Consider the following 16930-nt stretch of genomic DNA (forward strand, 5'->3'; position numbering starts at 1 on the left):
TTCCAAGGCAAACAGCAATCTTTACAAGTCCATGTTTAACTTTATACTCCCAAGCAATCAGTCCTAAGCATACACAGACAGCTTCCTTTCCCAAGTAATGAAAAATACACTATTGGATAAGAGAACTGAAAATAACTGGGATCAGATGTTTTCATTTATTCCTGTAGATACACCCCCAGAGAAGAGGGAATCTGACTAATTTGGTTCACAAATTAATTATCAAATTATAAATAACTGAACAAAAAAAAAAAAAAAGGCAGAATTAAAATTTTACTTATAACATCATTAAAACTGATGGAATATTATAGAATGCCAACCCAATATGTCCTCTCACACTTTTTCTCCAATCAGAACTTGCCCTTGAATCAATTTTTCACCCTTGAAAATACAAAGTGCAAGGAATACATCTGCTGTCTTTTTTCTCAGTGGTCCCTCAAAGCAAATTCTATGCTTACTTTCTCAGCGTCTTTGGTTTTTTTTACCTCTCTCTCTCTGGAAATAAAATACTTTCAACAGACAGAGCCCACGATTCAGTGGAGTTTTACCCTGGGCACTGAAAATCCACTTTGCTTTATCTCTCATTAATAAGGTTAATAAGAAGCTTCTCTTCTAAAAGTTTCTAATATTTTTCAGTAGGAAAATAAAATTTCTGCTTCTCTGATCATCTCAGGCTATTTCATAACTTTACTTATGTGCCTTTATAATGGGCCTGAAGATATTTAAGTATTCAACAACTTTTGCTTAAGACATCATAAAGTAGAAAATGTTAATTTTTTTTTTTTTTTGGGCAGTGCTTGGGTAACAGCAGTGAGTCACACTCAGTAAGAGCCTTTGAAGTTACAAGTAGACATGAATGTTTGCTTGTCTGCACCTTCTTAAAATTTTATTTTTTAGTAACTAAAGGACCAAGTAAAAAGGTTGCAAAAAAAAAAAAAAAAAAAAAAATCCAGCAAAGTTTTAGTAATGTTCTACTGAGTAAGAGGTAGATAACCGACCTAAGCATTTTTCATTCAAAATGAAAATGACTTGGTTGTGACTGGCTGGGCTTTAAGCAACTGCTATCTTATCAACTGGGAACCTGGATGATACCATGTGTAGGAAAAGTAATCCTTCCATTTTACTGATTATTGGTACATGCTCAAATTTTAAAATTGAATCCAGGTCTGGCTGCTGCAGGCAAGAAAGATAAAGCAACAGCTCACAGGAAAACAGTATGAATGACCATCAGTCCAGAAAGATGTGAGGAAATATAAAAAAAGGTGCCATGTGTCAGCTGTAAGAGAGCAAGAGGAAAAATAGGACAACACCCTTTCAATAAAAAAAAAAAAAATTAAAAAAAAAAAAAAAAAAAAAAAAAAGGAGCTGCAGACTTTTTGTTTTATGTCCAGGCTTTTGCTGGGAAATGGGGCCATCTTTCAAAGCACATCCATTCCACCAGACATTTAATGGAATTAGACTATTTCCACAAAATATTTCAATTTCTGACTGTCTTTTTTTTTTTTTTTTTTTTTTTTTTTAAGAGAAGCCACTTTATATGAGGAACCAGCCACAAGTTGAGTTCAGAGTTGGAATTGTTTCAACCCACAGTGAAATTTAGAAACAAAACCATAGCGGCTACACAAATCACATATTTTAAGCAATAGTTAGGCATGCAGCAGCAGTACACTTACAAATTAGAACTGGAAAACAGGCTTTATTCAATTACTTGGGGCTTACTTATTGCTTGCCCTCCCACACCATGAAAGGATTTTAGGCAGAGGAAATTGCCTTTTTTATACTCAGACTGCTATCCACACACAAACCCCTCTGCCATGAAAGGTAATATCTGCTCTTACATACAGAAACAAGGTTCACCTTGATATAAGAAAGCAATATTGTTTACAGTGAGAACAACTGTTCACTGCAACAGGCTCCCCAGGGATGTGGTAGAGTCCCCATCACTGGAGGTTTTTAAGATGCGATTGACAGGGTGCTAAAAGAATCTCATTTAGGCTCCCTTTCCCAAGAAAAGTGGGATCAGATGATCTGTCAAGGTCCCTCAGAGCATGGGCTGCTCTATGATTCTAGTCACTTCTATTAATATCTTTTGATTTCAGAGACTCACAGTTTAAGGATGTACATGGAGAAAGGGAGCTGGTGGTGAGGCCTAAGTCTGAAGCAAACACCAATGTGACAGTCAGGAACAAACAAAGAGGGTGTCACTTACGGTCAAGAGAACCAGAAGGTCATTTTAAAAAGAACAAAAATACAGGATGTAAGTGTAAACTGGAAGCAGGATTAAACATTACAGAACTACATGTCCCCAGCTCTTTTATTTCAGCCTAGTTTGTATAACTAGAGATGCCATCCAAAGCAGCTTTGTGATGTCAGTGCCTTACCTTCTCCCTCTTCGATGATGCCCATATTTACATATGCTTGTGCCTTTCTCTTCCCACCATCAATTTCTACTAATTGAGCAGTGTTATAGCTTTGCTCGTAAAAGTAGTTACTTAACCATTTGTCCTCAGGGTCATTGAAAAAGCAGGCCAAGCTAAGCTGGTTATCATACACCTTCTCATAGTGCCCTTTAAAAACAAAAATCAAAATAAAAACATTATATTATCATCAGTGTTCAGAAATTTTGCATGTTACAGCAATAATCACAATGAAAATTAAGAGCTATTTCTATTTCCACCATTCAAATACCATCAAGTTCTGCTGTGCGTTCACTCAGAGAAATTGAAGAGGAAAATTATAACCTTACAAATTAGGCACAATTGGAAACATATTTTTGTTCTCCTTTCTGTGTGCAAAACCAGAATTCAGTTCAATAAAACACACAGAACCTGGATAAAACGCTGGCTAGTCAAAAGAGAAGTCAGAGTGAGACCGGAGAAACATTTGTCTGAGCCTCTGGGCCCTGAAAAGGCATAAGAGCTTTCCAAACCTTGTACCTGTGTTGATGGAGATTAAGAACCAAAAAAGAACACTCTGCAAACACAATCCATTAGTTAATATAATTTTACATGTTCAAAGTATGACTTACAAGAGAGGCTTTGAGTTTCCATGTATATTCCCATATTTAGCACCTTAGCACTCTTAGAAATTAAAGACAAACTGAAATTACACCCATTTCCCTAGGAATCCTCCACCCAGTTCACCAGGAATTGTTCTCAGAACAAATGTGGAAAGCAGTGGATTCTAAGTCACAGATTTTCTCCACAGCCTGAAGTTTGGATTCTACTCTTTATCATCTCAGACAGCTGAATGAACACATATTATCCCTAAAATTTACAAAAAACCTGCAAGTCCTAAATCTGAGTAGCAATACAAAATTATCTACAATTTAAAGTTACAGAATAACAACTTATTTCCCTTGGAAAAGCACCTTTAAAAAACACCCTACAAGATATCAGCCTTGAATTATTCCAAAACTTTACTAATTTGGAGTAGAAACCTAAAACTTTCTTGACAAATCTTATCATACTGTTCCACCCTAAAGTGAATTTGAAAGATCTCTTTCTTATATGGTGCTGAAAAAATCTATGAAATAATAAAGTAGAGCATGAACCTATATGTTTCATGGCTAATATAAATTAATTTCCTGTGCAAACTCTACTCCTGTCAGATGTGAAATTGAATAATTAGCTAAAATTCCATTGCAGTTTTGGTGGGCTACTTCGTGTGTTTGTGGCTGTTAAATGAATATGAGCCAAACAGCCAGCTCTACAATGAATATCCTGATAAAGTTCTTCAGTGTGTTGCACAACACAGTAAAGACTTCAATCTTTTGAGAAAAAGGGTTACCCACCTAATCATCTCTGTATTCTTCAAGATGTTCATCTACTAGTTGTTTCTCTTCCTTTTTTTCTCCAGCTTGGTAATTTCAAAGAACATTGTCTGAATTCTTCCTGCTTAAAGTTTTTTTGAAATCAAGCTGAAACCTTTACCCCACTCTTGAACACTCTTTTTTATATTTTGATTTAAAAATTCATTTCTCTAATGGTAAATAATACTTTTTTACTCCTTGTGTTTTTTATTTTATTTATTATTTTGCTTTCTTACCTATTTTCTCAGAATTTTGCCTTCCATGAAGTTGCAACCTCAGATTTCTATCTTTCTAATGATTCCCATTAAAATATATAAAATTATGATTTTGAAGCAATGTGTATTATATAAATTTCTATTTCTAGTATTTTAAAAGAGATTGTGAATCACTCCCTTCCAAGAAATGAGTGATTCACAATCTCTTTAAAATCACCAAAAAAGAAATAGCTCAGAAATTACATTTAGATTATCATCTCATCATTTGCATCTAAGGTTTTAAACCAAAACATCAGCTTAAATTTTGAAATTCATCTTTGAGAGGAATAATTATCAACATACAGACTTCAAGTATTCCTAATCCGAATATTCTTCATGGCTGTGAGTTTTCATGCCTTTTGTTTCTCCTCAGGACTGAAAAAGCACCTCTTAGGTGCCTCCTTTTCAGAATATCCTGGAGTCTGCATCGTATAAAACATATTTATACATTAGAAATTAAGAATATTTTGGTACAATAGCCTCATAAAAATCTCTTCAAATGATTCTGGAATGGAAATAACAAAACTGGGTTTGGCTTAATATACATATATTTACCTGTGTACATGCACACACACACATATATACATGCCTGTATTTGTATATGTTTATAACATATATTTATACATCTATGCAGCATCATTATCTATCACACACACATATTATACTAAATCCACTGCAGTGTACCAGCTACTAAGAAGAAAATTAATTCTATCCTAGCCAAAACCAGGACAACATTCACAGACAAAGTCAACACCCAGTTGGGATTCAACCAAACTAACCAATTTAGATATGGATAGGAGTTACCTAGGATTCCTTTCCTCTCAGTGAAAAAAAGCAGATGCTTCTTGGATAAGATTTATCTCATCCTGACTTGAACAATGCTTGCAGCACAAGGGAATGCTTTTGGAGATTACCTCAGAAGTAGAGGCAGAGCTTCCCACTGTTACAAGCACACGACCACATGAGCAGCAAAATACAACACCTAATTATAACAACTAACATAAAGATAATAATACACATTAGATCACAGCTCAGTGAAAATGAACTCCAAGACACCAGAGGATGCATAAAAATGGTTGCAATAAGACAGAAAGTGAAGAGATAATTGGATCATCATTGGATACAGACACACTGGATACAGATTTGCTCCTCTGAAATCACTGCTACAAAGTATCAAGGCACTTATGTGACATAAAATTACGCAAATAACTGCAGGTAGTGCCCTACAAATCCCAAGGGACGGAAGTGACCTGAGGCAGACTCCAGCTACTGCCACGGCTTTGATTGAATGAACTGTAATGTGACCCTCTGATGAGGATCCTGCCGGTGCATAACAACGAGAAGTGCACAAAGATAACCTTGTCTCCGACACTGACTTGGACAGTGGCTGACCGGACACCCATGCCATAAAACAAAGCCCCAAAGCCCAGATTTTTACAACTGATTTAGATTCGCTCCAAAGTCTGAGTTACCAATCAAGAAGTTAACCGATGTTGTTCTGACAGTGGCAAAGCTAGTGTCAGAATTAGTGAAAGTGAACTTTTACATCCCCAGGAGAGGAATACAGAAATAGGTAAATACTCTCTTCTATAAAATCTCCAAGTAGTTTGGATATTCAAACTTTGAACTCTCTGATTTTGTAGAGTACATACTCTACAACTGATTATAAAATACATGTAGACAAGTCATCTTTAGGCATCTGTTGATCAAAAAATGAAAAGCAACTCCCTAATTGAGTGTTTATGTACAAATGGAGAGTTGAGCTATCAAACCTTCCTGAGATCTTTCTGGTAAACAGAAATTAAAGAAAAAACCAACCCTTCAACTTGAGCTTAAACATTAAACACCATATATTAAACACACAGGGTATTCCCTGCTGTGTATCAGGATCTCTTTAGATGCACCTCAGCTGCCAAGCAGCATCTCCTCTTGTGCTCAAGCCATAGACCCTGATCAGCCCACTTCACAATATCTTTGCTCCTGGACTCTTCTCAAGAACTGCAAGGCTGTGCACAGAACAGAGGATCACTCAAATCCATATCTGCATGTTTGCTGTGCTCAGCTAGACCACTACTAAGCAGTGCAATGCAAGGGATAGTGAGGTGCAGTTTGAGAACCCCAACAGGGCTAAAATGAGAGGAAAGAAACACACAGAAAGTCAGCAAGCCATCCTAGTGTGACTCAAGTACAACTTGCTGCCATATCTCTATGATCTCCTTTGTGACAGGATGCATGGAAGAAAGGGAAAGAAGTACAGGAATGGTCTTTAGAGAACAGATGAAAACACCAGGAAGAGCTCCTGGCTTGGTGTTTCCTTTGAAGAATAAAAGAGGCAGGTGTTCCATTTTCTGTTAACAAGAACTTGCACTGATTTTTAAACTACAGGTATCAGAAAGAAATCTTTCAATATTCAGCTACAAGTCCTTATTTCTCACTCAAAAAGCCACCAGTCAGTGCTTTGTTCCTGCCAGACAAAGGCCATATGGAAACATTTCAACAGGTGTTAACACTCATGATCCAGTTAGTGGTTTAAATTGTGCATTACTGGATTATAACTGACTCTTCACTCTTGAAGGCACATAAAGGTGTGGTCTAAGGTCAATTAAGTCACTAGGAGTAATTTTTTATGTCAGAACCACACACAGTGCTGGAAGACTAATTTTTCTTTTGCCAGGAAGATCAAAATCAGTGACTTAGTAGCAAGACTGATGCTGTGAAGAATTCACACAGAGAAAGATCCAGGATGGAAGCACATCCAGAAAAGAAGCACAAACTTCAGTTGAATATGGTGCTGCAATCAGTTATTTCCACCTGGATCTATACATGGCAAAGAATCAGTCCCTTTTGCTTGTTCAGAAAAAAGATGCCTCTACATCTATAGGTAGAAGACTCCTCAATCACTCCTTTTTCCAGAGTTTATTCATAAATGGAATTTTTTTTTTCCTGAATGTTTAGCTGTAAGTCCACAAAGGAATAAAGTGAAAATGTGAGTTGTGAGCATGATGACACCAAGTTTCAGGCAAAGACTGTTTCCTAGAGTGTACACAGAGAACACCACTCCCAACACTGCCAGGTACGTATAGGGAAAATGCTTAATCAATGCACAGTCTATTAAAAAAATGCTAAGGAAATGGTCAGGGTATAATTTTACTGGGTAAAGGATAAAACCAGCTAATGATAATAATATGAGTCAATTAACTGGTAATCTGGAATGCTAAAAGGGAACTCCAAGCTATTGCACAAAAATGTACTACAGAAATTTTCTAAAAAGTTCTGCTTCTGTTGAAGTCAATGGCAGTATTACAAGTGGCTGTATTTTGAGATGGTTTGCTTTCTTTCCTGCACAGAATCACTTCTTTGTAAGATAACTTTTTGTAAGATAACTACAAAAATAATAAAATCCTCCACTGGTCTCCAGCAACTTCTGCATTTTTTCCTGCAATAAAATATTAAGTAGGGAGTAACAAACCTGCTTAGAAAATAAAACAGTGTTCCCCTGTCCAGCCCCTCAAAAGCAAACAAAACTATGCCTCATCCAAACAAATATTAAAAGAGGGTTTGTTATATATTTTTTGTTTTAAGGCATAAGCTATTTCCATTTTTTTTTCCAAAATAGCATGGGCAATATGGTTATTGCAATGTTTCTAGTCCAAGCCTAGGGCATAAGTGGGAAACCTTACAGAAAAGCTTTCTCCTGTAAAATGCTAAACTCTGTTTTCAACCTTGAGTATGCTGGACAAAGATTTTCCAGTGCATGCACATCAAATACTCATGCTTTCTTCACACACTTTATGAAAAGACATCTTTTACAACAAAAACTAACGTTAACTCATACTGTCAAATTTTTTCTCTACACTGAAGTGAATGAAAGAAAGCCAAGTTGTCACTTCTTTCTAATTGTGAGTCTGGTACTGTCTAGAACAAGGGTCAGCAGCCTACAGCACATGCACAGATTCAGCATTTAGCACACAGCACAGCACAAAGGTTGAGAGGGGTCAGGAACCAGGAGCAGGTGGAACCTCAGAAGGGCAGTAGCTCCCAGGTTTTAACTCCTGGTTTCCAGCAGCTGCTCCAGCAATCAGCTAATAAGCAGTGTCTTGCCCTTCTGAAGGTGTGTTCATACCCGTGGATTCCATCCTCTGGCTTTGGCACAGTGATCTGCCACTCCAGTGCTGCGTGCCCAACACACGTTGCAGCCACTGAACTGTGGCACTTTCCCTGGTTTATTATATTTAAAGCAGAGTTAACAGCTGGGACAGCTCTTCATTTAATTGTTCTTGAGCTGGAACTTGCTTTGCATTGCTTTCAACATCTACAAGCAAACCAGCTCACTCTATACTGATAGAGTACTATCAGTACTGATAAATACAAAATACAGCTTGCCTTTTGAAGGAACCCCCAGTATTTCCACGTATGTGCCAAGAAATCACTGTATACATCAAATGCTGAGCTATGCAGATCCATTACTCTGGCATTTATCCTGCATTCTTCTGTAAAAAGCCCTACAACTTTGCATATTTAAACAGCTCAACTACCTCCTTTTTTTTTCCCTCTAAGCTCCTGAAACCAGAACTAGTAAAAAAAAGAGGTTAGTCCAGGATAAAGGAACATCAAAGAATAATTAAAACTTCCTCAATTTTGAAGTCAGAAACATTTACTTTACTTGTATAAAGAAGGCAAGATAAAAATATAGTCAAGCATTGGCAATATTTCTGCCAGTGCTTTCAGAATAATGCTGAACTCAGGGCAAAATAACTCCATCAGTCATTTTTCTGAGAAGCTGCAAGGATTAAAGTTCCTTCTCTATTTTTAAAATACTTGGGAGATATTCAAATGCAACAAAAATGAGCTTAAGATGGCCAGAAGAGCTGTTTTCTTTGCACACAGTAAAGTACAGGTAATAGGCAATTAAAAAAAAAAAAAAAAGACAACTCCTTTATAATTTGAAGTTCAACCAAAATATTCTATTAAAAATGAAAACAGAGAGAACATTTACGGGTGTGTATAAAGGCAATCAGTGTAATGCTGGTAAACAAAATGTTACTATTTTCAAACCCAGCAGTAAAGAAAGCAATTGCTCTTTGATATCAGCCTGCACATTGTGATGGATGGCTCTGATTCAGTTCAAGCAAATTATTTATGTCCAGAATTGTAGTGTCCTAGAATGTAAGCTGTGGAAACCATTACAATATTAACACTTTCCACCAATAAATATGAAAACTGAATGTGTACATAGCTTGCTCTGTACACTATGGTAAGTACCATAAAACTCTAAAATGAGAAGTTCTAAGTTATACCCAAAATTAAGACAATAATACCCTATTATCCAAAAATAACAGATGAGAAAAATGAAATAACCAATAAGAAAATTATTTACTGACAAAGTGTTTTGTTTTCCATATGCCACTCCAGGTTCAAACCCCAACACTTTGTGAAGTTTCAATTAATAAAAAAAACTTTCAAGCAATGAATTTTTTATGGTCATCATTTATAGCTGCTATCTTTTTCAATACAATTGTTACCAGAAATAGGTAAAATTTCAGCCAACCTAATGTTAGCAACATCAACCACACTATGAAACTCACCATTTGCTGACCCAAATATTTCCTTCACCCTTTTAAGCTTGAACTGTGGCAGCTGAAGAGCAAATGCAGGTCAGCTGCTACATCATGGTAAGTTGTAGCTGTGGTGAACTGCTGAATGATTCTTAAACGGTGTCAACTGGAGTTGTCAGGAGATCATAAGCCAGAGCCCCAAGCAATTTGATTAGAATCAGAGAGTAACCGGATTAGCAGAACCACTGAATTAGTGTTTGATGAGCTGCACAATTCATGTGAATCTTCACAGCACTGCTGGCTCTCAGACCTGCAACAGGAATTACCATCCACTCCTTCATGTGCCTGGCAACTCAAACCTCATTTTATACAAACAAGATATTTGTGCAAAGATTTGCATTGAAACTGGTAAAAAAACATCAACACAATTTATGCCCTGATCCAGCAATTCAGTAACAACACTTGCCAACTCTTAAGTCCTCGTTATTTTTTCTTCTTTTTAATCAATGGGCAAAGTTGGGAGATACTCTCTCCTAGAGGCCAGGTGCAATCAGGCAGCTGGTGGTGGTACCTTGTCCCTGGGAGAGGTGAAAGACTTGCAGAGACCGGCACACAAGAAATGCCAGGTTCAGTGAGAGAAGGGCAGGAACTGCACATTTGGGAATGCCTTGCCTTTCATGTTTGCCACCTCTTGTCACTCATCAGCCTGTAACACTGAAAAATGTCATTCACTGAAGGCAGGCAAACTGTTCTCCTCAAGTGGCTGCAGGAAGCAGGACCATTGAGATAAGCCATGTCTAGTACTTTTTGACCATCAGCTATTGGCAGAATGTTTCTGCCAGGCCAGTCCAAGCCAAGACTTCTCTCTTATATTCTGCAAGATTCAGGGGTGCCTATTCAGGTTTTAGTCATACTCCAATCAAAGCTAAAGATTCCTTCCAATTATGGCTGGCTGGACTTCCTATCAAGAATTACAGTGAATTAAATAAAGAAACACAACTTTTGGCTTTCATAGAAAGCATCAAATAAACATTTAAAATTAATATTTTTTAAGTGCCAAAAGGGTTTATTTTGCTGTTCCTTTCTTTTGAAATGAAGCTATCTGTTTCTAAATTTCAGTCAAAAAGCTCAGATTCCAGATTCACAAGCTTTACTGTAGGTTTTCATATTTGTAATGATCAAAATGCAACTTGAAACAACACAACTACACCGATTTCAACTCAGCTATGACACAAGATTGCAGGTAGAGCTTTGTCTGCCTCCATCCCTGCAATTATTCCAAAGAAAAAAGATGGAGTAAGTTATGTTACTATTTATAGTAAAAGGAAATGATAAATGTAAGTGCTTAGTAAATAGTAGGCTATTGAGAAAATACAGTAATTTGGAGTTATGTCTTCACTAATATCTAGTAATTCACAGGTGGCATGTTACATCTGTGTGCTGTATTTTATTTGACATGTTCACAATCCTTTTTAAGTCAGTCACAAATCCAAACACAGTTAGCAGGGTTTTTAATAAAAACAGATTTATAAAAGTATTACTGTGTGAAACAGTATTTCACCTATTAAATTTTTCTAATACAAAACCAGCTACTCAAATCAATACAGGAAGAAAAACAATAAATAATGAAACTATGAAGAAATAATTGAGATGTTATCAAAGCTATAAATTCATAAAACATTTCTGATGCTATCAAAATGCACTCTACATGTTTTTCCCTTTTTTTTCCTTCCTTCACAATACCTCTCCTGATATCTGCAGCTCCTAATCATTTATTCTATAAATACAGCTCAGTTGACTAAGGCTGCAATGTGCTAAGATGCAGTAGCGTTTCAAATTCATACATGAAACAATTTGGAAGCTTCCCCCAGGCACTGGCGGCTGCGGCTCCCGCTGCTTCGCTACCCACAATCCCCCCATTTACCTGCTCGCCGGGCTGCCTCAGCCCCGGTCAGGAAGTGGTAAAGCTGATCCAGCTTATCAGGCTGCTCCTCCAGGGACTTCTCATGCCATATGGCTGACCCAGGCCCTGCAGCCTCCCTGAAGGCATTCCACTTCTGGATCAGAGTGAGGAGCTCAGAGAAGGACTTGTGATAACCCCGGCGCAGCATGTCTATGCAGATGTTCTTCTTGTATGAATTCCTGTAACTGGGAATAAGAAAGGGAGATTTTAAGCTTTTAAACTTGTATTCTGTTCTCCACCTTACCAAATAAGTGCAGATAACTACAACAGCTTTCAGGAAGAGACCTCTGCAGTTCAGCAGCAGGGAGTGAGTATTATTTCCTCCACTCAAAAAGAGATCTGCTAAAATCTGCTTGCAAATGCCATACCCTAGGGAAGCAAACATGACAATAATCAATAAATACCGATATATACATTGAAAACACGGTCAAAAATACACTGGTATTCTTTAGCTGATATTTGGTAGAAAAGGCTGACTGATAAACATAAAAATAATGTAAACATGAGGGAACCCCCTCCATGTTTACATTATTAAGACAGTGCACAGGGAAAATTAGGGCTCATGTCAAAACAACGCATATGTTGTTACATATAACATTGTTGTAATATATTTTATATATATATGTAGTTATATGTATATGTTGTTATATATATACATTAAATAGTTTTGCGGTAGGACAGAATGGCTTGGCTTAAAAATGTCAAACAAATGCTATGCTGGAAACATATGCCAGAATCATTAGATATTATTTTCCTTCCATTTAGCATATAACTTCAGCTGGTTTACTGATGCAAAAGTTTGATAATTTCTCCCTAATTTTACAAAGTGATGCTATGATGAATTCTTATTGAATTTAGTGCTTTCATAAACTCTGATAAGATATTGATATCAAAAAGTTGTGGAATCAAATATTCTCAAGTGGTAATACCTTTGGAGGTATTATTTATGGAAATAATCAAAATATTTCTTTTATATGGCATGAAACAATCATATTGTGTCCTATTCTGGAGAAAAATATGAGTCCAATGGGACTGCAACACAAAGGTACGGATGTAAAGGCTTGCAGGGATGGTTGTCCAGTCTGAGAAAACCAACCTTTAACCCAGTTAAATGTCAGGCCACAGATGTGTTACCTTTATCTTGTATATTCCATGAAGTTACCAAACTGTTTTCAAGACTGTCCTTTTAGATTAAAAACTATTTAAATTCAAATTACCTCAGCTTTAAAATAAATAGCGACTTCTGAAAAATGAGATTTATAGTGTATGTAATAAATTCAGGTGTAATAATAATAGCCCAATGAGACTAATACTTTGATCTTAAAAGAGTTACTGCAATTCTTTAACAATGTTGATAAGATGGAAGTAATGTGAAAAACTTCTTAGCTAGATGCCAATAAAATAGACAGCAATGTAAGATGTTGGAAGCAAATAATCTGCATTATTTCATATTTGACATAATTAAAATAAAATCTCTTACTACACAGATGCACATTAATCCTTAACATGTACTTTTCACATTTCAGTTGCAGAACTGAGCATAAAAATATTAAATAATCCTGATGCAATTTAGACCAGACAGTACTGAATTTGTATTTAATATATAAATAGATGTTTTTTGAGATTGAACATCACACATTTCTCACACAGATAAGGGAAAAGATATAACTATTCTGGACCATAAAAAATTGCAACATTTGTCTTATAAATGTATATGAAAAATATGCTTAAACATTTAAGTTTTCATTTGCTAGGATATGCTACATTTGACATATACCAAAGTACAATATATAGCTTCAAAATACTGTAACGATACTATGCTAATACCATGCAATGTATTCACTATTTTTTGTATGGAATACCTTTTTTTTTTTTTTTTTTTTTTTTCTGTTTAAAAACTCTACGTAATTAAAAAACAAAAACCTGAAAAGCATAGGTAAAAAATTCCTACCAACCTCCAAAGGCCTAGGACTGAATCCTACAGTAATCTAACTCAGAGGAGTGGAATAACAATCTGCATAGCAGGCACACACATGCCTATTTATTTATACAATGGGATCTATATATGTTTGTGTGTGCATGCATTAGATCAGGAGATGTATTGGAAGTAAACAAGGAAGCAGTGCTAAAAGGTCTCAGCAGTCGCTACCCAAAATGTAATTCAGGTAATGTTTAACACTCACTGGGCACAGAACCAGTATTCATACCAATAGAAAAACTGTGCCCATGTTATTTTCTGAAGACTGATGTATTTTACTTGAATTCAAAGCACATTTTCCCCACAAGAAAGCATTATTAGCAAACCAGTACAGAAAACAAAGCATATAGTAAAACATGGAATTTTTAAAAACCAAGAGTGTTTTAATAAATCCAATCCCAATTAATGCAGAAATTGAAATAATGCTGAGGTAATCCTACTGTGCAGAGCACATTTTTTTTTTTTCTGAGGAAAAGAGGACTGATTTTAGCACACAAGCAATGAAGCTATCTATTGTAAAACCCTTCAAATTTAGTGGCTAAAAAATGAAAGTCATGTCAGTTATTATGCACAAAGCACACAATAATAATACTATTGTTTCCTTAAGTTTCTGTAATACATAAGCTACAAGTGACTGATCACACATAAATAGTAAAACTGGGCAAGAGATTAATGGTATTATGGGGATAAATGGTATCTGTATCACCTAAGAGATCTTGACGATGAAATCTAAAATAGTTACAGTTATCAGTGTTTCCAGATGAAAATTCCAGGATCCTTTTTCCCCCCATCAGACATTCCTTTTGAACAGAGGCATAGAGTAGGTGAGAGCAGTAAACTTTTCATGATACCTTGAGATAAACTATAAATCCTCAATCCTCAGTCCTCAAAACTCTTTCCATCCTGCTTTTTACGATGTCATGCAGCATATAAAATCTGAGGTTAAGCAGAACAACTCATGTTTTAGATAACTCAAGATTACTTGATTTCCAATATCAGTGTTAAAACATCATAGCTAAGGTTCCTTCCAACTCAGGATAGATTATGATTCTGTGATTTATTTTATAAAATCCCACCCTTAGCATTAGCGTAGTATGTTTCTACATTGATAAGCAACCTTACACTACGCACTTTCGAACTTTGCTACCTAATAAATTATGATTAATTGTTAAAGAAGCGAGTTTGTTTTTCTGCATTGGTCCGCGCTGACTTGAGGTTTCCTTTGAGCAATTAAGTTACTTCCAGGAGAGAAATGAGAGAAGACTGCCTGCCCTTTGCAGCGCTCGGAATGGAGCCATTCTCGGGGTTTAATGGTCTCTGGGGGCATCTACTGGAAATGTGGGAAACTGCAGGCAGGACGCGCGGATCCCGGCGCGGAACAAAGGGCCCGGCCGAGCCCGGGCACAGGGCACAGGGCCAGGGGCCACCAGGGCGCTCGCAAGGCACGGAATGTGCCGGACCAGAGCGAGCGGACAGCTCCGTCAGGTCAGCCGGGTTTCATTTTGATACTGAATGTGATGCGACTGCAAACCCAAGGTCCTCCCTCTCCTAGGGTGATCAGGAGATCTTGCCAGAGAAAAAGGTTTCAGATGGATATTTTTTAAAAAAGCAAACTATTTTTAAATGAAATTTGGAGCATCTCTATGTATTAATGGTTAAAACAAAGATATCAATTAATCAGGTTTTAATTGAAATCAGAATTGATTTGCTTTTCTCATCCAAGTAACTCAAGAGATCAGAACCACACTTACCACAGAGCCAGCTGATTCTAAGAATCCTCTGCCTGTGCAGTCATTTCTGCCATTGCTGCTACTCCATGATGTTGCTAAATGTTTATTTACACAGGCTGGGCAGGGAGCTCCAGGTGGATCTGATCCTACACCAGCAGTTAAGGTGATGCAGCATTAGAAAGTGCTGAAAAATTCTGTGAGCTTCTGAGAGTCTCTGTGTCATGATGGAGGTTGTGTGTCACAAAAGTTTTCAGCACCAAATAAATAACCAAAAGGTAAAGTTGCCATTTTAGTGGCACCTTGGTACAGGTGACGATTTTGTGCCATTTAATATCACACGTGTGGAAGGAGCTACTTAAGCAATGTGGATCTGTGAACTTGAAAAGACACTGCTGTTAACACTGTGTTTAATTTAAGTGTACTCAGATATTGCTACAGACATTTAAATTTTTTCCTAAACTATACAGCTACTTCAGTAATTTCTTATATGGATTTCTTTTTGTATTATCATTGCTATTTCAAAACAATCTTGAGTCACGCTGAGAAATCACAGAAACCTGATTCTAATCTGTTTTTACCAGTAGAAGAATAATAAATAGCAATGTTCAGTAAGATTAATGAAATTACACTGTTGTTCCAGTCTCAAGGACTTTCCTATATTATGGTATTGTGCTTTTACAAGATCCTTAAGCAATGCTGGGAGATCAGCACAGCACTTCACACCATTCCCTCCAACTTAACATCCTCCACAATAAGGCTATTTGCATTCTACCCTTTAAACTGAAAGAGAGGATAGAAAAAGGAAATTAAGAGGCCAAGAGGCAGGAACTGGTGTTAGAAATAATCAAAACAGTCAGCATAGCATAACAGAATCATTAATCAGGAGCTTAATTCTTTATGCCTCCTGTCTGATGTGGTCAATTACAGACATGCAAAATAAGTCCAGATGGCAGATTTATATATTTATAAATATATATATTTAACATTAGGATTCATATATTTTGATTTTGTAGGGCTTAATTAGTATTTCCACTTAATTCCAGCTGCTGATTACAATACAAGTAGTTGTATTGTACTGTAGCAATCCCATTTTGTAAAGAACAAAATGGCACGGATTAAACAACGATAGTATATAAAATATTAAAGTGTACTTCCAGTGTAAAATAATTACTCTACCAATTATTATAATGTTTAAAAACTGTATTCAAATAGGTTTCATCCACTTGGGATTTCCTTCTGCAGTTGGAAAGCCAATGACTGATACAAATGCCTTAGATAAGCATCACAAAATTATGAAAAAATAATAAAGATATTTTTGCTTATGTTTATTTAAACAAATTTATTTTACTTCCCCCCTATTTTCTGTCTATAAATCTACAAGAAAATTAAAATTACATAAAGTATGTGAATACTTAGCTACTTTTTGCTTAACCTATATGCAAAAAAACCACATTATAAACATGGGAATATCAAAATGTACTCCTTAAAATTTGAAAAATATATGCATTAAGTAAAAACAAATATAGTACATAAAATACAAAAAAGCCAAATATGCTGTAAGAATTTATAAATTCAGGCTGCTCTGCCTAGGAATTGAAAGAGGAATTATTATTTAATTATAGCTGGACAGCCAAAAAACAAG

At 36.2% G+C, this 16930-nt stretch overlaps 1 protein-coding gene across 1 annotated transcript in view; it reads right to left on the bottom strand.

Annotated features, from left to right (window-relative positions):
• TTC29 (tetratricopeptide repeat domain 29) overlaps positions 1-16930 on the bottom strand; it is a 110772-nt gene that overhangs the window by 83272 nt on the left and 10570 nt on the right. The window contains exons 3-4 of the mRNA XM_041411887.1: positions 11542-11765; positions 2379-2564 (exon numbers count right to left, since the gene is read on the bottom strand). Of these exons, the coding sequence (XP_041267821.1) occupies positions 2379-2564; positions 11542-11765 (410 nt within the window). The remainder of the gene's footprint in view (positions 1-2378; positions 2565-11541; positions 11766-16930) is intronic.

The sequence above is a fragment of the Onychostruthus taczanowskii genome, unplaced genomic scaffold (genome assembly GCF_017590055.1).
Source record: "Onychostruthus taczanowskii isolate IOZ18803 unplaced genomic scaffold, ASM1759005v1 scaffold38, whole genome shotgun sequence".
NCBI classification, from domain to species: domain Eukaryota; kingdom Metazoa; phylum Chordata; class Aves; order Passeriformes; family Passeridae; genus Onychostruthus; species Onychostruthus taczanowskii.